The 25,463-nt window shown below is 42.9% G+C and overlaps 1 protein-coding gene across 1 annotated transcript in view; it reads left to right on the forward strand.

The window, feature by feature from the left end:
- The window catches only part of LOC124796047 (lutropin-choriogonadotropic hormone receptor-like), a 503,184-nt gene that overhangs the window by 336,420 nt on the left and 141,301 nt on the right, over positions 1-25,463 (forward strand). Inside the window, exons 6-9 of the mRNA XM_047260133.1 lie at positions 489-554; positions 3,292-3,360; positions 3,441-3,515; positions 6,449-6,566. Coding sequence (XP_047116089.1) covers positions 489-554; positions 3,292-3,360; positions 3,441-3,515; positions 6,449-6,566 — 328 coding nt within the window. The remainder of the gene's footprint in view (positions 1-488; positions 555-3,291; positions 3,361-3,440; positions 3,516-6,448; positions 6,567-25,463) is intronic.

Genomic DNA, 25,463 nt, shown 5'->3' on the forward strand with positions numbered 1-25,463 from the left:
CTTTGTTCGTTTCCCTACCATAGGATTCCACCATGGTATTCCATCATGCTTGCTACAGTTTCTTCTCCCGTTTAGTACCGAATTACGTGTCCAATTCTCTCGTTTACTTCTACAATATCGTCATTTTCTATTTGTCTGGTCGGCATGTGTACATGAGTTATAGTTGTTGGCCTTTGGTTGGTTTACGTTCTTATGAGAACATTCGTATCGCTGAACTGTTCACTATAAGTCATTTATCTTACCATACTACTCATTAAGAATCTCCCGTTGTACCATTTTGTGAGGCTGTCAGTACCACCGTATTTTATCCTGTTGATATCACGCTATATTCGTCTTTATATTCTTAAATTTCATTTACGAATATTGAATCCAGTTACAGCCGTTCTCTAACGCTTACCTTTAACCAATGAAAAGATCATCGAGACACATTTTTTATTGGTGGACCATTGCTCATATGTTTAATAGGATTTTTCTGTTTTCTATTTCAGGGATTTGGACAACAACAAAATTAAAAGGATTGGCAGACGGTGGATCAAGCTGAAAGCCGAACAAATGTAAGTGGAGCCACAAGCCAAAATAGTTGTATCCCAGAAGGATATTAATGAATGTAATTTAAATCGTGTATTGCGTGCATGATACAAATTTAGGCTCTACAATACAATAAGACTGAATCATCAATTTTTTTGCATGATTTCGTAGATTGCATGAGTTCGTAGATTATCCTAGCCTCTATTGTATACTCTTTTTCTTGTTCTATAGTTACCTATTACCTTTCCTTTCATAATAGTTGTTTAAATGCGAAAACGTGGGAGAATAAATAATTATGGTATCTCGTTATACTGATCTACATAGATCTTGTTTGCTACACTTCTTTTTCTGTCCTCCTGTTCGACGGAAGTTTCTTATCCACAAGACCAAAAGATAGTACAAAAAATTACCATGAATATTTATTATTTTCACTTTGTTGTCACTTTCACACATGACAATTTGGGGTTGTAAAATATCGTAAGTATATCTTTCAATCATTATGAGTTAGTTTAATTTTTATAAATCTAGCTCTATTTTATATTTGTAACTATATTTGTAAGTGTTTGAATCAGTTGGTTTCTCCATAGTAATGAGTCAGGTGAAGACGGACACATATACATGAAATGCCAAATAAGTTACGAAATTACTTTTGTAACGAGCAGAGGCCTATGCCTTTGGCCTTTCTTTGACTTCTCCACGTTATCTTTTAACAGTATAACGCAAGACCACATATTGCACCTGCTGTCCTGACCTGCCTCAATACAGAGGATGTTCGACTAGCTATCAGCTTCCTCAGATCGCTCACTCACAGGGATCATCTGGTCACGGACTGTCTAGAGACTGGCACGCCACCACTCATCAGCGACTACGATCTCTAAACTCTAACTTAAACTTTGTAGATCCTAAAGAAACTCTCGCAGTGTTGTTGTAAAATAGGTTTTGGTCTCAATCCAGAGTGCTTTAATTTTTTTAAAAAAAGATTGCTTTCGCTACTACGTGAATCAGTATTAGATTTGACTGTAACAATTGAAGGAGTAACCTATTTAATTTACCAGCAAAATTTACATACTATGTCATATGACAAATATTTTACCTTGTGACGTAGCATGTAAATTTTGTTGATAAGTTGGGCGCGTTGCAATTGGAGCTGATACCATTACACCTTAGAATGGTTCGTGCACAACGGAAACAGGTAATTAAAAAAACATTGTAGATAGACAACAAAACCTGTCTCGCATGAAGTTGAAGCCCAATGGAATGAAATATCCTTATCTGTCATCCAAGCTCTTATTCATGCCATGTTTAGCCAGGTTAAGGGTGTTGTTACTGACAGAGGTGTACTAAAATTTGCACCCAACGGACATAGAAATTTAACCACGTATTTTCTGTAGTGTAACGTGCGCGCACAGTAAGCAAAATGTTGTGTTGCAAATTTAGTATACATCAATGTAATTCAGGGAGAGTTTTCAGGGTCTTTCATTAAGTACTCTGAGAATGATGCATTCTTGTATGGGCTGTGATCATTAATCAGCTTTTCTGTGCAGTAACAATGGTGTTTCCAAATAATGACCTAAGTCTACTAACACCGTTTCTTTATTCCTTTACCCGTGTTGGATCATTAGTACCTGGTAATAATACTAATTTACCAATAACGTAGTTCACGGTTGCATGAAAGCAGTCCCAGTAATATGGAAGAAATTTAGTCTAAAAACGTACACGTTTGGTAAATCCCTCTGCTGTTTACCTTTTTCCCTTGTTCAAATGGTTCAAATGGCTCTGAGCACTATGGGACTTAACATCCATGGTCATCAGTCCCCTAGAACTTAGAACTACTTAAACCTAACTAACCTAAGGACATCACACACATCCATGCCCGAGGCAGGATTCGAACCTGCGACCGTAGCAGTCGCGCGGTTCCGGACTGCGCGCCTAGAACCGCTAGACCACCGCGGCCGGCCCTTTTTCCCTTGTATCTGGAAATACGTTTATATACGAAACTATTGTAACACCCCTCTCTCACTTAGATTTTTTTCTTGTTTTTGCAAGTATGTTCTTTGACCAACTCAGACTTATGCTGCTGCAATATAAGGTATCGTTTTTCTTAATCTACAATCATTCTGACACAAGATATTGAACTGATTACGTAGCTTTCTTAGGAGTGATGTGACTTTACTATTGTGACTGAAGTGCAGATTGTCGTATTGGGGATCACTCAGGCGACTGTGCAATTAGTGTAAAATCAAAAAGTTTGGAAAATGCAAATTTTGCTATCTTCTCCATTTGGATCTTAAGTTCGTTGCTTGGATTTGTGATATTCATAGACTCGTTGAATTGAGGTAAAACAGCGATTCACATTTCCACATTTAAAAATGTGTCGCACGAGGATTTAGCAGAAATTTATGGAATGCAGTGAACCGTATTTTGAAACGTTACGTATGTTCACCATTGCTGAATGGTACGAAGATTCGTAAATCGACTTCCTACACAAGTAATACTTTCTTTTAACATCATTCAGTGTTTTACAGTAACATCCATCCTCGTCATCAATTCTTATAACATGATAACGGAAAAGGGCTGTGGAAAATTGATGAATTTAATTTTATTTCATTCATAGACTCATTTCAAAAGCCTTCCATGCTACAACTCTTCTGAATGTCATGTCTTAGTGAAACCCAGTCCTCAGGTGAGGACTAATGAATATGGGAAAGTATTGAAACACAAGGCGATGTATGACTGTTACGTTATTGGTTTTACTGTTCTCAGGTTGCTCAATTACAACGCACTGGAGGCGGTGGAAGCTGAGGCTTTCTGGGGATCGCACATCGCCACTCTGTGAGTAAACTTAGTTCATCCTGAGTTCTTGAAACAATGCGATACTGTTAGTCTAACGTTGCTATGCCTTACAATTTCAGGAGTCTCAAAGGTAACAGGGCCCTTTCACATCTCGACATGGACGCATTCGTCGGTCTCAATCATCTCCGTCGCATGTGAGTTCTGATATGATCCAGATCCTCTAAGTGTTTGCGTGTGTGTATATGTGTGTGTGTGTGTGTGTGTGTGTGTGTGTGTGTGTGTGTGTGTGTGTGTGTGCTGTGTGAGTGAGTGTGTGTGTGTGTGTGTATGTGTGTGTGTGTGTGTGTGTGTGTCCTGTGTGAGTGAGTGTGTGTGTATGTGTGCACGCGCGCAACTGAGGGGGGGAGGGGGGGGACACAGTAGAAAATTCACGCTTCACTTATGTCTATAGTAAACCAATGACTTGGGCAGCCAGTAACAGACCTTGTCTTTTGACATTCACCATTCACCTAACAGCAACAGTGCACCCATCACAGTTACCACACAGAAAAAAATGTATTACTGAAAACTACTGACATGTTCAACAAAGAGGAGAAGCAGATTGCAGTCGATTACGTAGTGTTTCTCCAGAGTATGTGTAGGAAACTAACAAGCTTTTGTTGGTTGTATCATCTAAAGATAGGTGCAGTCTTGCATTTACTCTTTATAAATTTATTTTGAAGCTTCCTGTAAGAAAAGTAAAATCATCTAGGGGACATTCGACACAGAAGAACTGGAGAGAATTCACGCATTGTGGGAAATACATTTTTGTTCCTTTCCACCCATATGTATTTTAGATATGAAACGACATTACGTTACCATGCAGAAGGAGTTTAAAGATTTTGTTGGCAATGAACGAGCAAAAAACAACGATCGACAGAAGGGGTTCATTGTTCTGTTCGTCAAAAAGTGCTTAGTACTATATTTGCAGGCCTGGTGCACGTGAAGAAATTGATGGTATGAATAGTCGCTCACATTATTACACTGACAGTTGCAACAATTTTCTTTGGAATTGAGTGGAATGATGATGGAGACTTCATACATTACTGAAACGTTCATTGGTTAACTCAGAAGGCATGCCAGGAACGATTTCTCGATTTAAAACTAGCTGTTGAATTTATGAAGGAAAAAAGGGGAGCAGGAACGAAAATTATAGCATCCGGAATGGAGGCTTACTTCGCATTTTAAGTGGACTTCACTGCACACTGCCCACCTTAAGACATTGCGAGGTTGCTTCTTTCTGATTTCAAGTGGATGCATCTAAAAAGAAAATCGTGTAGTAGAAGAGACGCATTCTCACACAGATAGTTCAGTCCCATAAGCTCACTGGCTTTGATGGAAACGTGAGGTTTGAAGACTTCATTGTGGCCCTGAAACAATTACAAGTTTAATTTTATAAAGATTCCGAGGACACTGTCAAATTAACATCTGTTCCTGAGCTTTTTTTGACACTGTTTGCCGTTTCAGTTGAAATAACTCCTGTGCATGTGCATATGTAACTGGTGATCTGCAAGGTAAACCCAGATGTAATCACAACTCTTTTTGCGTTACAACTGTCCAGAACGTCTACATTGCGTTCCTCAGGTGGAGTTTCCATGTCTCCATAATGAGGCTGCTAAAGTGCCACAATATTTCCACCTATATATCTGTGTGAAAGATCTTTCGTGGACTGTGAAACTAATTAAATCGCTATTACGCGACAACGTGTGTCTGTCTGTATGCCGGCAGTTTGTACCAGATAAAGATTATATTATGTCTTCGAAGCGCCAAAAATAATTCAGTCATGCTGAAAATTGTTTTATTTTTGACCTGCGTTGTTGAGAAATGTGAAATACAGAATCAAGTAGCATGCAGTGCACCTGCACTACCTCGTAAACGTGGTGCGTTCACCGTTTCCCCATCTTCCCTCTCCTTGCAGTGGGACAACGTGGTGTGGCTGTGGGGGAAATTAGGACCAAGGCTGAGCGCTTTGGAAATCGTTCCCTGGCCATGGCTGGCTAGCTGAAATCTTGGCCTCGTCTACCCGAAGCCAAGATCACAAATATCACCAGGTGGCCATTTGTGCATCTCTTCTTGCTCGTCATCGATTGTCTCGTGAACAACACGAACCTTTCCAATCCTGCACCGTTATTGATAACGAGAAATGTTGTCTTAATGCGAATGTAAGGAAAAGAAAGGAGTGAATGAGCCCAAACAATATAGCATCTCCCCATACCGAGACGTGTGCGCACCCATAAAGATGATGTTATGTATTTGGTGAAACAGCAACAGTGTGGTCTACTACGAATTGCTCCCCTGAGGTGAAACCAACACTGCAGACATTTATTGTCAACTGAGTTGTCTGGCAGACGGAATCCAAGAACGACGACCAGGAAGACTGCATGGAGTCATGCTACTTCACGATAGCGCCCACCTGTTTTCTGCTAGACACGTCTTATTCACCTGATCTTGCTCTCGATTTTCACCTTTTCCGTTCCCTATCTTTCTGGATGAAAATTCTGTCCGAACATGGCACGTTCTTCACCTCAAAACCATGTGATTTTAACATTCGCGAAACCGAAAAGTTACCGCAGCCTTGGGAGACTGATGTAAAGAATGTACAAGTGATGACTTCAGTCTCTTTTATGTGTATCCGTTGCGCTTATTAAACTTACGGAAAAACCCTGAGTACTTATGCAACAACCCAGTATTAGTCTGTTTCAGGCTTTGTTTTGGTTCCTGAGGAAGTGTGCATTCCATGGCAAGTTTGTGTCAAGAGTTAGTCCTAAATATTTTACTGTGTCAGAGAGAGGGGCGGATTTGTTCTAGGTGGATATGTCGGTTAATCAGTCAACTATTAATTAGGACAATGCCAAATAAACGGAACAGAGAAAACGTGCTGCATTGCTCGCAGCGCCTTATGTTCACACTTAAAGTTTTTGATGTCTCTTAATGAATAAATAAACAAAAAGCTACTTTTTGCCTTGTCGGCAAGCCTTATTGATCAATTACATTATTTCACCTCATGGAAAATTCTGACAGAGTATCTGTGGCTAGCGAGTACGTGTGTGGAGAGAGTTGCAGCAGCGGACGCCATGTGTGTCGGCAGCGACCTGTCGGAGACGGCGGTGACGCAGCTGCCGACACGCGGACTCGAGGGCATCGACGAGCTGCGCCTGCAGGACACCAGCAGCCTCAAGGTGTTCCCCTCCGTCTACAACTTCGAGGTGAGCGCAGCGGACTAATTAGCCAATACTTCTCTCAGCTCAAATGCCATTAAAATTAAATGGACAGCTGTAAGGCTTCGACTACATAGAGCAACTGAAGTAGTAAATGATTTATAATATATATATATATATATATATATATATATATATATATAGGGTGAGTCACCTGACGTTACCGCTGGATATATTTCGTAAACCACATCAAATACTGACGAACCGATTCCACAGACCGAACGTGAGGAGAGGGGCTAGTGTAATTGTTTAATACAAAACGTACAAAAATGCACGGAAGTATGTTTTTTAACACAAACCTACGGTTTTTAAAATGGAACCACGTTAGTTTTGTTAGCACATCTGAACATATAAACAAATACGTAATCAGTGCCGTTTGTTGCATTGTAAAATGTTAATTACATCCGGAGATATTGTAACCTAAAGTTGACGCTTGAAACCTCCGACGTACAGTTGCGTGTTGTAACAAACACGGGCCACGGTCGGCGAGCAGCATCTGCAGGGACATGTTTACGATGACGACCGTGCTTACGAGAGTGGCTGTAGTGCACTGTTGTGGGGCTGGTCTAGCTGTCGCAGTGTCCGCATGTAGCGCTTGCTGCTATTGTTATTCTGCATTCGTCTCCGCACGCAGACCAAATGCAGTACACCATGTTACCAGACGTCTGTGTTGGTTTAATGTTGTAGGAACTGTGACCATGGTGTATTCGAACTCTGAAAAGGCGGAGATGATACTCATCTATGGCGAGTGTCGACGAAATGCAGCTGAAGCCTGCAGGGTGTATGCAGAACGGTACCCGGACAGAGAGCATCCAATGTGCTGCACATTGCAAAACATCTACCGCCAACTGTATGCAACAGGTATGGTCGTAGCACGCAAACGGGTCCGTAACAGGCCCGTCACAGGAGAAGCGAGTGCAGTTGATGTGTTAGCTGCTGTTGCCATGAACCCACACATGAGTACACGGGACATTGCGAGAGCCGGTGGACTGAGTCAAAGAAGTGTCATGCGCATACTGCATCGTCACCGCTTTCACCCGTTCCATGTGTCGCTACATCAGCAATTACATGGTGATGACTTTAATCATCGAGTGCAATTCTGTCAATGGGCATTAACAGAGAATGCGTTGCAGTTCTACCTGTTCACCGATGAAGCGGGTTTCACAAACCACGGGGCATTGAATCTACGGAACATGCATTACTGGTCCGTGGACAATCCTCGCTGGCTGAGACAGGTAGAGCGACAGCGATCGTGGGCTGTAAATGTATGATGCGGAATCATTGGCGACCACCTCATTGGTCCTCACTTCATTGCAGGGGCCCAAACAGCTGCAACATACATCGCGTTTCTACAGATCGATCTGCCAACGTTGCTCGAAAATGTCCCACTGGAAATGCGTCGACGTATGTGGTAGCAGCATGATGGTGCACCTGCACATTCCGCAATTAACACTAGGCTGACCCTTGCCAGGATGTTCGACGGGTGTTTCATAGGACGTGGAGGACGTAAATTGGCCGGCCCGTTCTCCTGATCTTACACCTCTGGACTTCTTTCTGTGGGGTACGTTAAAGGAGAATGTGTACCGTGATGTCCCTACAAACCCAGAGGATATGAAACAACGTATTATGGCAGTCTGCGGCGACATTACACCAGATGTACTGCGGCGTGTACGACATTCATTACACCAGAGATTGCAATAGTGTGCAGCAAATGATGGCCACCACATTGAACATCTATTGGCCTGACATGTCGGGACACACTCTATTCCACTCCGTAATTGAAAACGGAAACCACGTGTGTACGTGTACCTCACCCCTCATGGTAATGTACATGTGTGTTAGTGAAAAAGACCAATAAAAAGGTGTTAGCATGTGGACGTAATGTGCTGTTCCAGTCTCTTCTGTACCTAAGGTCCATCACCGTTCCCTTTGGATCCCTACGTAATACGGTGCTCTCCGATACACACGATCGAACAGCGGAGGAGTGGTACTCAAGCGTCAACATTAGGTTACAATATCTCCGGATGTAATTAACATTTTACAATGCAACAAACGGCACTGATTACGTATTTGTGTATATGTTCAGATGTGCTAACAAAACTAACGGGGTTCCATTTAAAGAAAACGTAGGTTTGTGTTAAAAAACGTACTTCCGTGCGTTTTTTATGGTTTGTATTAACCAATACACTAGCCCCTCTCCTCACGTTCGGTCTGTGGAATCGATTCGTCAGTATTTGATGTGGGTTACGAAATATATCCAGCGGTAATGTTAGGTGACTCACCCTGTATATATATATATATATATATATATATATATATATATATATATATATATATATATATATATAATAGGGAAACATTCCACGTGGGAAAAATATACTTAAAAACAAAGATGATGTGACTTACCATACGAAAGTGCTGGCATGTCGATAGAAACACAAACAGACACATACATACACACAAAATTCTAGCTTTCGCAACCAATGGTTGCTTCGTCAGGAAAGAGGGAAGGAGAGGGAAAGACGAAAGGATGTGGGTTTTAAGGGAGAGGGTAAGGAGTCATTCCAATCCCGGGAGCGGAAAGACTTACCTTAGGTGGAAAAAAGGACAGGTATACACTCGCACACACACACACACATATCCATCCGCACGTACACAGACACAAGCAGACATTTCATTCACATTCTGTGTATGTGCGGATGGATATGTGTGTGTGTGCGAGTGTATACCTGTCCTTTTTTCCACCTAAGGTAAGTCTTTCCGCTCCCGGGATTGGAATGACTCCTTACCCTCTCGCTTAAAACCCACATCCTTTCGTCTTTCCCTCTCCTTCCCTCTCTCTTGACGAAGCAACCATTGGTTGCGAAAGCTAGAATTTTGTGTGTATGTATGTGTCTGTTTGTGTTTCTATCGACCTGCCAGTGCTTTCGTATGGTAAGTCACATCATCTTTGTTTTTATATATATATATATATATATATATATATATATATATATATATATATATATATATATATACGGTAGTATTAGAAAAAGCTTCATATGGACTTACATCCTGCTCCGAATGGCTTCTGAGATAGAACACATTTAATATTCATTGTTATTTATTTTCTGTACTATCAATGTAACACAGTAGTGTAGAGCAAGTTGAGACTAATAGTTTGATAGACGACACTTGTGGTCTTTCAAGTCGGGAAACTACCCCAAATTGACCTACAAAAACTACGTAAGCTACAGCGCATGCGCTACGAGCGAGTTTTTCAACGTTCTCGCGCTCTCTTGACACAAACCATTATTTCGAGAGAAACAAACGAATAGGACCTTTTTTGTAGGAAATTTTATATAGTCTAATTTTGTACTGCGACACAGTTTCGCTGAAGGGTGCGGTTTTCGAGTTATTCAAGAAAAACGTACAAAATTTATATTAAGTGTGTTCTACCTCGGAAACCATCCGGATTAGGGCATACGTCCACATGAATTTTTTTGTTCACAAATACTGATAGTATCAGCCCTCAAAGCATGTACCTTTCTTAGAACGTGTTCGAAGTGATGACCATTGGTATCAATGCAGTGCTGCAATCTTCGTATCATGGATTGAGTGGTATTCCTTATCACACCGGCACTTATCGAAGCACAAGCTCTGATAATTCTCTCCCGCATATCTTCAGGTGTTGTTGGAACGTCGCTATGAACAATGTCCGTAACGAATCCCGACTAGAAAAAATCCAGAGGCGTCAGGTCTGGCGAACGAGCCGGCCATGACACTTCTCATCCGCGTCCAATCCAACGATTTGAGCATTGTCTATGCAACTCATTTCTAGCTATCCGCGAAAAATGTGCCGGACACACTTCGTGCTGATACAACATTCTGTTCCTTGTTCCTAAAGGAATTTGTTCCAATAACAGACCTAATGTTTCTTGCAGGAATGTGGTGTACTTCCTACCATTAAGATTTCCTTCAATGAAATAGGGTCCTATAATTCTGTCCTCCAGAATCCCACATCATAGATTCAGCGACCACGGTTTCTGGTGCCCAATAATGCATGTTATGCAAATTAACATTTCCATGGTTCGTGAATGTAGCCTCGTCAGTAAATAAAATCAAATTAATAACTTTGACATTCCTCTGGATCGGAAATTGAGCCCATCGGCAGAATTCAATGCGACGCATACAATCTGTACCTGTTAATTCTTGATGGAGACTGATGTAAGGGTAATATTTATGGCGATGCAGAAGGCGAACAACACTACTCTGGCTCATGCGAGATTCCCTTGTGATTTGTCGCGAACTAACACATGGGTCTCAAACCACAGTGGCAAGTGTACCAATTTCCGTTTCCTTGTTAGTACCTTTCCTTTGCCGTATATGTTTCCGATGTGTTAAAGATCCAGTTATTTACAAATTATTATACACATACTTTTATGTACGACGTGTAGGGGGATTAAGTTGAGGATATCTTTCAGCGTGTAAATCTCTAGCTCTCACTAAATTTCGTTGCAATTCTCCGTAAATGAGAAACATATCGACTTGTTTTTTGAAGGAACGCATTATTCACATTCGCTTGATACGACGATACTAGTCTTACCGTTCCTATTATTCTTGTATTGCGAAACCGTCGAATGGTGTTTACATGTCAATGGCACGTTAGATGGATACGCCGTATTCTGCGAATATTTACTATTTGCACGATATACGAGAGAGAACTGTCACAGCATGTGCTTCGGTAAGTGCCGAAGTGACAAGGAATACCACTCAACCCATGATAAGAAGATTGCAGCACTGCGTTGTTACCAAGGGTCATTATTTCGGACACCTTCTGCAAATGAACGTTCATGCCACCTTTTTGATCTTTGTTGATCTTCAAGGACCTTACTGTTACACCTCATTGGATTCGTCTCGGTAGCCGCTGTCAGAAATGAAGTACCAACCTAAAGCATCCCTAAAAAAAAATTTAAAAAAATTTTTCCGTATCTCAGACGCGACCTGTCTGGCAACAAGGAAAGCAACGTCATATAATGGGCCCTGTGGTACCATGCAACATTTGTCCCACAAACCTTTCAGCTACTAGCATACTTTCGGAGTTATTCTAGGTGGCAACAGTTAGTTCAAATGGGTTCAAATGGCTCTGAGCACTATGGGACTCAACTTCTGAGGTCATCAGTCCCCTAGAACTTAGAACTAGTTAAACCTGACTAACCTAAGGACATCACACACATGCATGCCCGAGGCAGGATTCGAACCTGCGATGACGTTAGGGACACTAAGATCAGTCCATTGGCGACAAGTGAAAAAATGTGCCAGACCGAGAGTCAAACCTGGATTTACCTTGGTCGCCTGAACGGCTTCGGATGCATGAGCACCCTTCCCTCCTAGCCCAGATTCTCAACATGCCACACATCATACACACAGTGTCCACTGTCCATCACCCTCATTGGTCGCAGCTTCACCTGGTTTCTGCAATAGTTCAGGTGTAGTACGTTTCTGGACTGAAGTCATCACCATTCGCCGTCGGGTGTATGTGTTGTGTGCGACAAGTTGAAGATTTGGGCTGAAAGGGAAAAAGTGAAGCATGCTCGGATAGCCGAAGTGGTTAAAGCGACCGCTCGCGTTAAGAGGGAGGCCCAGTCTGTCACAAATTTCCACTTGTTGCCATTGGTTTTACTGCATTGCCCAACTGCATATGACGTCTGAGTTTTTCTAACGTCATAGATTAATGTTTGAAAGGAAAAACAATGATTAGTTTAAATTCACTGAAATCTGTTCCAAATGGAATGGTGTAACGTTGTGTGGTGTCCCGTGTGCTTTCCTGTGAAATTGCTGGTCATGAGCGAACAGCGCTGGATGTCGAAATCTTACGTTCTGTTGGATGCCTGAAAACACGTTTTCCCTAACGGTTAAATAACCAGTAAGTCACGGGATACTTCCAGATCTGCATGGTAGGCTTTGTTCGATTGCACTGGTTCAAACAGCCCTACCTCCAAAATAACTTACTATACATCGCACTAGTCTGTGGCAAGAATTATTTTCAACTGAGGATGTGGGCGGTCTGTTTGTGGACTGTCTACTGAGATACTGGTTTTTAACATCCTACTCACGATTTACACCGAATACTATTACGTAGAAGCAAACGCTTCGCCCGTGAACAGTGACCCATGTGTCATACGAGTACCCCGTGCAAAAAATAGTTCAAATGGCTCTGAGCTCTATGGGAATTAACATCTGAGGTCATCAGTCCCCTAGAACTTAGGACTACTTAAACGTAACTAACCTAAGTACATCACACACATCCATGCCCGAGGCAGGAATCGAACCGTAGCGGTCGCGCGGTTCCAGACTGAAGTGCCTAGAACCGCTCGGCCACACCAGCCGGCACCCCGTGCACAGCCATGTCCCTCACAGAGGCAAGGTCAGGTTAGGAATTGCTTCAATTAACCTCGTGAGTAAATATTTAGATGTTCTCGTACTTGCTTCGTGTTGCAGTTTTTCTGATGATCCATTTCCGTGTCTGGTCAGCATTTTCAGAAGGTAGCAGCTCCGATGGCCCTTTTATTTCCCTCGATCAGCTCCTGTGCTGTGCAGGGTTGTTCAAGTTGAAGACAAGTCTTGTACACTTCCTCACACGGAGGATGTATCTCTGTCAGCTAGAAGAATGCCCCATTTTCGCATGTTGGTCTTGCAAAGAGGAACGCCCACCCTAAGACGATAGAGCGATCTCCAAATAGAGAAGGGAAAGTCATTTCCTGGAGCTAGCTCTTCCTTTACAGGGATATCAGGTGGTAGTTTGCTCTTCCACGCGGTGACGCGGTTAGACTGCGGTGTTCCCTCTAGTGGCTGAGTCCTGGCGATGAAGCACTTTCTTGACCTCAGTCGATGGGCCGCAGCCTGAGGATCATGCAGTGGATGTTGAGGATCATAAGTTTGCTTAGCCCTCTCTTCATCAGCAGCTACAGCTCTTCTAATAGTGGGGGGAGCTATTCCAACAATCGGGTAGATTTTATCGACTGGAATTGGCTTCATACATCCCAACAAGATTCTGAAGGTCTCATTAATTGCAATATCAACCTAATTGGTGTGAGTGGATGCACTCTGCACGGTTGAAGCATACTCTGCAGCGGACACACACAAAGCAAGAGCCGAAATTCTCAGGATGGGAGGACTTGCTCCCCAGGTGGTGGATGTGAGCATCCTCAAGATGTTATTCCGTGAACTAACTTTCAGCCTGGCGTTATGGCAATGTTCCTTGAAGGACAGAGTTCGGTCAAAAAAATGGTTCAAATGGCTCTGAGCACTATGGGACTCAACTGCTGTGGTCATCAGTCCCCTAGAACTTAGAACTACTTAAACCTAACTAACCTAAGGACATCACACACAGCCATGCCCGAGGCAGGATTCGAACCTGCGACCGTAACAGCCGCACGGTTCCGGACTGCGCGCCTAGAACCGCGAGGCCACCGCGGCCGGCCAGAGTTCGGTCAAGGGTAACACCCCGATATACTGGTGTTGAACAGTGCTCCAGTCGTTTGCCTTGCCATGTAACGTCCAGTTCCCACCAAGCTTCTCTTTTCTTCAAGTGAAATTCGCACACCTAAGTCTTGTTGGGATTTGGCTTTAGATGATTGGCTTTGTAAGAGGAGACAAGCGTGTCTAGCACAGAAGTGATCTTTTCCTCTACTTCTTCAAACGTCTATCCTTGAGCAGTTACTGCAATATCGTCAACATGGCTGAAAAGCCTGGAATTTTCCGTTATGGGCTGGTCATTAGTGTAAACACAGAAGCGCACTGCCTTGAGGTAAGACATTCTTTTGCATGCGCCATCTGCTCTTCTTGCCATTGAGAGAGATTTAGAGTCTTCAGTTCTGTAGGAGAGTACCAATAAGGGGTGTTAGTTGGTAATTCTTGTTGAGTTGCTAAATTTTCCTCAGCGGCTTCCTGTGGTTGATAGTGTCGTATGCAGCTGTTAGGTCGTCAAAGGCCACTCCTGTTATCTTACCCTGTACGAACCATCTTTGATGCGTTGAGTGAGGTTCAGTATCTGACTGCAGCACGACTTTCCAGATCGAGAGCCAGCTTGTTGAGGGATGAACTTTTCTTCGAGGATGCCTCTAATTCGGTTAAGGATAAGACGCTAAAGCCCCTGAAACAGTGGCATAACAGGGCGAAAGTTTTTAGGGTCGTTTGGTTTCTTACCATGCTTAAGTAGTGCAGCCACATATGCTTTCCTCCAGAGCTTGGAAATATATAACCTTGATACACATTCATTGGACATTCTAAGCAGCCATTGCAGAGTGGTACGGCCAAACTTCTTGATCTGTTCTACTCTGATGTCATCGATGCCAGCAGCTTTGTTCAGTTTCAAGATGGAGATGACAGAGTGTAGTTCATCCAAGGTGAATGGTTTCGGAGGTTATGGTTCTCGCATCCTGGGGTTCGTTCCAGTTGCTCCCGTGTACTCAGACTTTTAGTTTTCCCGTTCATTAGTAACTGTGTTGCAATCTGGTCTGCTGTTATTGCGGTGACGTTTCTGGATTTCGTTGGGTCACCGCTCAGGTTTTCAAGGAGATTCCAAGCCCGCCTACTATTTATATTCATGTCAAGGTTCTCTACCAACGAGTTCGACTTAGCTTTGCGATTTGCTGAGATAATTTGCAGCAATTCCTCACCAACCTCGATAGTGTCATCAGCAAATGGACCTACCTCGAAAAGGCCTTCGTACGGTTCATTCGCTGGTTGCTGTAATCAGTCAGTCCTGGTATGTAACTTGATCTACAGTCTCTTGGGATGGTCCATGGTCCTTCTTGAAACTGTCAGAACGCATTTGACAAATGCATCGTACATCTCAGGTTGCGGTGGAATCTTGGCAGTTTCTGTGTCGAGCTCGTTGGTGAATCTTTCCCAGTCGCCCTTCTGAAAATTAAATCTTCGTATGGAAGGCACCTCCTCTGACATTACCATGGCATTCACTTTGCAGATTACAGGTCTATGTTGCATGGATGGGATGGGCTTACCCATCATCTTGACACAGCTCTCAGTTCTTTGGATGACACGACTATATTATCGGGGTTGTAGCCTCTCCTCCACCGACTATTATTAAAGGATACCGGCAGCTTTGGATCAAGAATTAGCTGAAAATCATGACTCTCTGGCCAAGTCTCTAGTTTTTCACCATTGGTATCTTACTTTGGGTATCCACATGATGTGCTTAGGCAGTTGTAATCACGAAGGATGAAGTTTACGTCGTGGCAGTAAAAGTTGTTAGGTGCTTCAAGCGTGAAGTCGAGACTGGGAGGCTTGTATACAGAAGTAGCGCAGAAGTGGCGTAGTTACTGAAAGAATCTCAATGTCATCCCTCTCGGTCAGCGAAGTTGATGTGATATTTAGGTTTGGTCTGCTGAGAATGGCACCAGCGTATTTATCATGGGGCCGTTCCAGAACAAGTTCCATGCCTGCAATTTTGGGCCGGTGGCTATTGTAGCCTCGGTGAGTCTCTTGTACTAAAAAGATGTCACATTTATATTCCGCACAAATCAGCCAGTAAGGTCTCTTTGGCACACGAAAATCCCTCAATATTTATCGAGATCACAACAAGTGGTCTTAAAAAAGCCCTTTTGGAATCTACTACTTCTGTGTTGATCGGTGGTGGAAGAATCAGTCGCTGCTAATGTGCAACGTTGCCCAGGGTGCGCCCGACCGTACTGATTTTTCATTGTGTAATGTATACAATCTTCGGGGAGGCTTCGTCCTAGAACCTTTCTTCCTCCTCATGGTATTTCTCGTATACTATAGCGCTTTTGTGGTGTAAACCAATACTGTGGCTTCTGATAGGAAAGCGGGAGATAATAAATGAAAAATAAGGATACCATCATGAACTTCACAGAATAACATTTCTGATAATAACTGACAAAGTTAACTTGCAAAAAGAAATTATTGGGAACACTGCTGGATCGCGTCTAAGTTTCGACCGACTGACTTAGCGCGTTACAGAGTCTACTACACAAAGTCTGCCTGATTCGTACTTCTTCGTATACACTCGGTAACTTTCTCCCCGTACTTTACTTAGAAAAACGCGAAGTTCACTGTAGTGGAATGAAGTCGCAGTTATTCCCAATTACTGAGACCCTCCTTCTGGCATTTTATTTATGAAACCTGGTTTAATTTTTATTTACATTTGTATTTAAAGACAATAGTGTTTGACGCCCGTCTTAAGAGACACAGCCGGTCGATACGTCAGATTCTAAGATCAGTTTTCGTTCCCATAAACAAATCACAAACTTTACAATCTGGTTTTCTGCGTGGCTGTAACATTTTCTGCATGGCCATAACTGCACCACCAAGTGGACTACACCTGTCAGTATATACTAAACGTTTTGCGTCCACGTGTCACACTTCAACATCTGAGCTGCTGCCCAGGGGAAAATAAGCATTAATGGCTTTCTCTTGCAACATGTGCTTGGTATACTCTTCTGAAGAGAAGTATATTATTCTCATAGGACTAATACAAAATATTTTTCACTGATACACAGCCTGTGTGATAACACACCTATTGATTTACAAATCGAAAGCTACACTCCTGGAAATTGAAATAAGAACACCGTGAATTCATTGTCCCAGGAAGGGGAAACTTTATTGACACATTCCTGGGGTCAGATACATCACATGATCACACTGACAGAACCACAGGCACATAGACACAGGCAACAGAGCATGCACAATGTCGGCACTAGTACAGTGTATATCCACCTTTCGCAGCAATGCAGGCTGCTATTCTCCCATGGAGACGATCGTAGAGATGCTGGATGTAGTCCTGTGGAACGGCTTGCCATGCCATTTCCACCTGGCGCCTCAGTTGGACCAGCGTTCGTGCTGGACGTGCAGACCGCGTGAGACGACGCTTCATCCAGTCCCAAACATGCTCAATGGGGGACAGATCCGGAGATCTTGCTGGCCAGGGTAGTTGACTTACACCTTCTAGAGCACGTTGGGTGGCACGGGGTACATGCGGACGTGCATTGTCCTGTTGGAACAGCAAGTTCCCTTGCCGGTCTAGGAATGGTAGAGCGATGGGTTCGATGACGGTTTGGATGTACCGTGCACTATTCAGTGTCCCCTCGACGATCACCAGTGGTGTACGGCCAGTGTAGGAGATCGCTCCCCACACCATGATGCCGGGTGTTGGCCCTGTGTGCCTCGGTCGTATGCAGTGCTGATTGTGGCGCTCACCTGCACGGCGCCAAACACGCATACGACCATCATTGGCACCAAGGCAGAAGCGACTCTCATTGCTGAAGACGACACGTCTCCATTCGTCCCTCCATTCACGCCTGTCGCGACACCACTGGAGGCGGGCTGCACGATGTTGGGGCGTGAGCGGAAGACGGCCTAACGGTGTGCGGGACCGTAGCCCAGCTTCATGGAGACGGTTGCGAATGGTCCTCGCCGATACCCCAGGAGCAACAGTGTCCCTAATTTGCTGGGAAGTGGCGGTGCGGTCCCCTACGGCACTGCGTAGGATCCTACGGTCTTGGCGTGCATCCGTGCGTTGCTGCGGTCCGGTCCCAGGTCGACGGGCACGTGCACCTTCCGCCGACCACTGGCGACAACATCGATGTACTGTGGAGACCTCACGCCCCACGTGTTGAGCAATTCGGCGGTACGTCCACCCGGCCTCCCGCATGCCCACTATACGCCCTCGCTCAAAGTCCGTCAACTGCACATACGGTTCACGTCCACGCTGTCGCGGCATGCTACCAGTGTTAAAGACTGCGATGGAGCTCCGTATGCCACGGCAAACTGGCTGACACTGACGGCGGCGGTGCACAAATGCTGCGCAGCTAGCGCCATTCGACGGCCAACACCGCGGTTCCTGGTGTGTCCGCTGTGCCGTGCGTGTGATCATTGCTTGTACAGCCCTCTCGCAGTGTCCGGAGCAAGTATGGTGGGTCTGACACACCGATGTCAATGTGTTCTTTTTTCTATTTCCAGGAGTGTATAAGTGAACGCACAGATAAAGCGATTCGCTATGTAGGTGACTGCCAACGTGAGTCGTACTTATAAAATTAGTGAATAATCACTGAAACAGAAAATTGGGATAAATGCATAGTTCATGTTAGGAATCTCACAAAAACTTACATTTTTCTGATTGGAGAAGGTTCAGGCAGCTTGTTAACGAGAGGGGTTGTGGAACGGATTATAAAGTTTCATAGAGCCTCGTCGTTTGAGCAATCCATTATTTCAATGTCTTGTTTTTGTGGTGTTTGCTATGAATAAAATAGCAGAAATAAAAATATACTGATACAGATAGTTATTAGTCACGGTCCACATACGATCAAGCGCAAGGCTTTTCTTCGTGCATTCAGATAGGCATGATTCGCATGCAAATGTGGAGAAGAGCGTAGAGGTTGATAGTGTACCTGCAGTATTTTGTGAAACACGTCATCAACACTACTGTTGTTTGCACTGTGGTAAAAACAGTGACTGCGATCGTACATGGTATTTAAGTTCTTCAGCAGCTGTAGTAATCATGTTATCTCTCTCCAACAAAATTCCAACTTCCCAGGGGGAACCAAGCTCCCAGACCATCGAACTGAAACGCTGCGTTGGCAGATTCTAACAAGTTGCTTCGGAGTGGAAACGAGGAATTTCCTGAATAGAGCTCTCGCTGGCACTTTAACTGATTACGTCTGACGTCACCATGAATAATCAGCAGCGTGGCCCCCAAATAGAACGATTTCCTTAAGGCAGCGTTTAGAGCGTCGTGGACCCTGTTAAGTCGACTGTACGTCCTGACGTTGACCTATTTCATTACCGGAATGTCTCACTGTGGGGAGGACACAGTTCACTGTCGAAATATGTCAGCAGTGTTCTTGTGGCGCTTTAGTGGATGGAGACGGTAACTAAGTTATGGTTTCGTCTTCACTGTCACCTGTATGCCTTTGTTCGGATGGTATTGTTAGATTTGTGTACCATTGAACTAGTCTTGCTTACTGTCAGAAACCCCACATCAATCGACGTTCTCAGCGTTGGTTTCTGTGTTTTTTGTAAGCTTAATTCTCTTCTGAAAATTTCTGTTAACTGCTCGTACCACAGTGGTGGTAAATTGCAATCCATCCTTACAGCACTTATAACATATACTTGCCTTTCTGACAGTGATTCTATTCGTCATTTTAAATTACTTTGATCCTGTGCTTTATTTCGTCTCGGGATTTAGATGTTAATATACTGTTCATTCCAAATGCTGTGAATATGTTCTAATTTATCTTTAATCTTTTTTCATTACTAAGTAAAGGCCGTTTTTTATCTCCGCTACCACTACGTTCCCTGGAAGTAAACTGAACTTCTTCTAGTAACTCTAGAAAGGTGGGGAGAAAGGAGCTCGGAGTGAAAGGACCAAGCCCCAAAAAATATGTAGCTCAAAGATGTTTTTCTTTTTTTGGTCAGTGCTACACAGAAATGATAGAACTTATACGATGTTAACAGTCGTGAGGCTTCAACCACAAATACAAATACAGCACGTGCTTCAGCTGCACCAAGATCAATTAAGAAAACGTGCAGTGCTACACACAACACACCATAGGCATCTGGCCTCGGTCCGCAAGTGATTATTGCTGCAACACTTGGTAAACTATAGAATTGTGGCGATAATGGCTACCAGTACTTTTGGGGCTGTGGCTGTGCTTGAGAATTATTTATTTTATTTGATTCTACAAGTCACTTTTATTGGTTTTATGCTCTTTAAAAAAAAGAATACTGCAACGCGTTTCATGCCTGTTCTGATAATCTTCAGGCGTTTATGCATGCCGACAATTGTTACGTAAAAATCAACTGCCTCAAACTGAATCAACATATAACATTCTGTTTACTGTTCGCTGCTGAAGAGGTTGTTGGGGTATTTTGAGGGAAGGGGGGGTGAGGGACAGTGGTTGCCAGAAGTTTATGTCTAGTGACGTCTTCTGCTGGTGTGGAACTGTGTGTCACTGTTTATTGCGATTGCACTACACCGTGTGCATGCTGCAGAGAGTTTTTCGTCCATTGTTATGTAGCGAAAGTCATGTGACAGTTGTTCACTCTGCGATTTTTGTGTCCCAAAGCTTCGTTTGCATCTTTGGTGCAATGGCGGAGCTTTTATATAACATGACACTTTTGCACTATTTGTTTTGTCGCTGTTCTGTGTAAAAAATTTTCTACATACATGTAAACACTGTACACTTAATACAATATGGCAGCCTTGAAGCGTTTTGCTAGGTATCGACAGTCTAGAAGTCGTTTGTTTGAGACAGGCACATCTTAAATTTTTGTATTAGAATTGGCTCAAGACAACAGAAGAGCTCTGACGTTTGAATTTGTTTACCTTATTAAGAACATTATGTCCATATTCTGTGTAATGAAAGAGGGTGGCCAGTGTCTTTAATGTGTGTTGCTACTGTTGATTTGTTACCTTTATCGAGTCTACAGCAGTCTACATGGCTTGGTAAACTGTCATAGAACCTGTAGACAGGTAAGGTAGACTCAATAGAAGGAATGAATAAAAATAACAATAAGAATGTTTCAGAGTTATGAATTAATTTAGTAATTAACTAAAGGACACATCAACCTTATGTGAAAACACTTTCTGTAACCCTAAGGCAATAGACAATTATATAACCACAGGGCACAATAAATTTGAAAAAAAAACCTAATTTTTGTCCTGGCAGGGGAGTTATAAAAGACACCCTTGTTGGTAAACAGTCCTGCAGCAACACAGGACGATCAAATGGTCTTTGGTAATTTAAACAACAGTTAGCTGGCGTTTGGGACAAAATGTTACTCACAGGATACAATTCTCTTCCGTGTTCCACTCGCGATATGGTGAACGAAAGGAACCCACAGCTAGTGTCGCGTGGGCATACCCCATCAATTTGCGTTCAGACGACACGTTCGACCTGGGGTCTCCTCCGTTGCAGCGTCACTAACGCGTCTCCTTCAGCAGTGCCTCAAGTTGACAGAAATTTCCTAACAGTGAATAAAAATTAGTTTTCTGAATGTATTTGTCTGGCGAGTAACCTTGCATCATCTCCACTACTTTAGTCCATACACGATAGGGTGCAAAGCCAAATCGAAGTGCTGCTTGCATCTTGTTGTTTTTGTGGTCTTCAGTCCAGAGACTGGTTTGATGCAGCTCTCCATGCTACCCTATCCTGTGCGAGCTTCTTCATCTCCCAGTACCTATGGCAACCTACATCCTTCTTAATCTGTTTAGTGTTTTCATCTCTTGGTCTCCTTCTACGATTTTTACCCTCCACGCTGTCCTCCAGTACTAAAGTGGTGATCCCCTGATGCCTCAGAATATGTCGTACCAACCGATCCCTTCTTCCGGTCAAGCTGTGCCACAAATTTCTCTTCTCCCCATTTCTGTTCAATACCTCTTCATTAGTTATGTGATCTACCCATCTAATCTTCAGCATTCTTCTGTAGCACCATATTTCGAAAGCTTCTATTCTCTTTTCGTCTAAACTATTTATCGACCATGTTTCACTTCCATACATGGCTACACTCCACACAAATACTTCCAGAAAAGACTTATTGATAATTAAATCTACACTCGACGTTAACAAATTTCTCTTCTTCAGAAACGCTTTCCTTGCCATAGCCATATTACATTTTATATCCTCTCTACTTCGACCATCATCAGTTATTTTGCTCCCCAAATAGCAAAACTCCTTTACTACTTTAGGTGTCTCATTTCCTAATCTAATTCCGTCAGCATCACCTGATTTAATTCGACTACATCCCATTACCCTCGTTTTGCTTTTGTTGATGTTCATCTTATATCCTCCTTTGATGACACAATACATTCCGTTCAACTGCTGTTCCAGGTCGTTTGCTGTCTCTGACAGAATTACAATGTCATCGGCAAACCTCAAAGTTTTTATTTCTTCTCCATGGATTTTAATTCCTACTCCGAATTTTTCTTTTGTTTCCTTTACTGCTTGCTCAAGATACAGATTGAATAACATCGGGGATAGGCTACAACCCTGTCTGACTCCCTTCTCAACCACTGCTTCCCTTTCATGTCCCTCGACTCTTATAACTGCCATCTGGTTTCTGTACAAATTGTAAATAGCCTTTCGCTGCCTGTATTTTACCCCTACCACCTTCAGAATTTGAAAGAGAGTATTCCAGTCAACGTTGTCAATAGCTCTCTCTCCAACATTTACTGAATCACAACTGATCTTCCCCTAGGTAAGCTTCTACCAGTTTTTCTATTCATCTGTAGAGAATTACATCTTAGTCGTTCTAAATTTTGGCGTAGTAATCGGAAGTGAATACCCGCTGTCTGACCAGTAAAATTGTGTTACCTGAACGCTGGAACACGTGATTATGTACTAAGTAAACTAGAATTCATCCAAACCTATTTCAATCAATTTGTTCCATGAATTAAATCACTTGGTAAAACAAAAATAAGAATTTCAATATGGTTGTTTTGCCAACATATATTATTTACTTGCTTGTAAATAGTTATTGTAAATGCCGTTCCACTTTGATTATTAAGATAGCACTAGACATATTGTTTTCTGCAAATCCAGCAACGGGCAGAAAAATCGCACAATCTGAAAAGGTATGTGTCGAATGTAGTGGAATTGTAGGACAAAGTTGCTTGAGTCGCGCAACAGAACATATGAGTCATAGACAGACACACGACATAGTGTGCACTGTGGACTGAACAATTTCGAGAAGTAGTTTGTACTCAATTTTTTAAATCCAGTCTAGTCGTCAAATATGGGGTGTCTAGGAAACCTGCTTTCTCGGATCGCTAGACAAAATTCAAACAAAGCGTATTAAAGAGTTTTATTGCAAAATGAAAAAATACAATACGTAGCTTTTTTTTTGCACAGATGTATCGGAAGCGAAGGGTGACACACAAAATAAGGAATCTCTTCAGTATAACAATTCCCAAGTCCTTGTTATATAGATGGCACAAAGAAGTGATTAGAGTTGACGCTTCTATCCAATCTGCTAGTCTTGAAACTGTTGTAGAACTGGACAGTGACCAGTTGTGCGCAGCGCTTATGTGCTCTTCGCATAGGGGCCGCTGCTATCGCGTTGACGTCCTGGAAAGGGGTCGGTCAGCCTGCGATTGGCTGACGTTTTCTCACAGCCAAGCCGGCGCTTGACTTCAGGTCGTAACACTATTACCAGCTGTAGGACAAACACGTAGAGGCTATTTGACTATTTCTGTTTGCCTTTATACTAATACTATGAATATTTAACAATTTTTAGAAAAATTAAATACGACATCCTTGGTGCTCTTAACGCTATGTCTGACACTTTTGACAGATATTGGGGTCCTGTGGTCTTTGAATCGAACAGTCAGTATAAAAAATATTAACTCTTCATATTTTTATAGTGTCTTACACCACATATATAGTGTTGAATTTCAAGTCTTGCCTTCAGTTGCAATCTCTGTGTAGCAGAGCTAGGCTTCGGTACTATAAGAAACGTCAAGGACAGTCTCATTGGAAGGTGCTTAAAATATGGGTCCGCTCTCTCTCCCTCTCCTATTTTAATGAGTTTAGTAAGCCAGCCCAAACGTCTGATACACAAAACTCACCGTATCTGTTATTAATGCTGTATGATATTCAAGTTTTTTTCCTTTAGTTCTTATATATATATGAACATACATATATACTTTACCATTCGCGACAAAAACAAGTAAGGTGTAATCATGATGAAAGGTGTATGGAAAAAGATGTATGTTCCTATACCCCTTTTTTTTATCTTTTTGACACTTTATAATTTTGTTTATCATGGTTGTGTTCACATGTTTGTTAATCAAATGAAAAATGTATACTTTGTGATATAGAGCTTGCAATAGAGCGTATATGATGTCTCGTTACATTTTGCGAGTACTCAGTCTGAAGAATATAAGAACTTTTAGAAACGACGATGCTTGGAAAGGATATCTATCTCGCTTCCTGACACACGGGAATTCCTGATGCGTTTACGAGATTCCTCTCACCTCCTGTTACGGTGCCTACCGATAGATGAAGACTCAGATCATGCCGTTGATTCTCATTCCATCCACGGGGCGGAGAGAGAGAGAGAGAGAGAGAGAGAGAGAGAGAGAGAGAGAGAGAGAGAGAGAAACGAACTCTACAACAAAGAAATAAATTCTGCATTCGTGTATACAATCTCACGCTCTACCGTGAAGGGCTTTATTACATGTTTCCTCCTCCTGTAAAGCTTTCCAGAAGGTCTGGGAGTATAGACTTAATGTAAAATGAGAAGTCAAGTTCCTCAGCATCACGTTGGGATATTGGCAGCGCCGCCTGCAGCAAACCGTAGAGCCAAACAACTCACATTATGTCCAACGACCAGTCATGTGTCAATACAGAATTAAACTTAATGGTTATCACTAAGACAATTAAAATGTCTCAGTGTGTGGACAAAGTTGCCAAAAAAATACCTTGCAGCTGTGACTCAACTTGTCGCAAGGGTTCGAGGAAGGCAGGAGACAATGAAAAGACTCTGCCATTTGTTTGGAGTACCGTTCCCTCGGCAGCTTTTAATTGCGTCGTGTGTTGCATTTCCAACATAGACGATATAATGAAGCGGCCGAAACGTGCCGCGGCGATGCCACGGTGGTATCAGAGCGGTGGTGCTGCGGTTTAACCAGACGCTTCACGCCAGAGGGCAATTTAGGCATGACGACAACACTGCTGGAGGACTTGCCCGGCTTTCCACACTATTCCGAAAGTCTTCACTGCCGGGAGTCGTAATAAAGAGGTAAACCGGCAAACACAGTACTCGTTTAATACAAAGGTCAACACGAAGAGTATATCAGCTAAGTTGTCGGTACTGATTTCGAATAGTTGTTGAAAACAAATAGGGCGGGAAGGATACGTGGAAGCA

Source organism: Schistocerca piceifrons, chromosome 4 (genome assembly GCF_021461385.2).
Source record: "Schistocerca piceifrons isolate TAMUIC-IGC-003096 chromosome 4, iqSchPice1.1, whole genome shotgun sequence".
Classification (NCBI taxonomy): Eukaryota; Metazoa; Arthropoda; class Insecta; order Orthoptera; family Acrididae; genus Schistocerca; species Schistocerca piceifrons.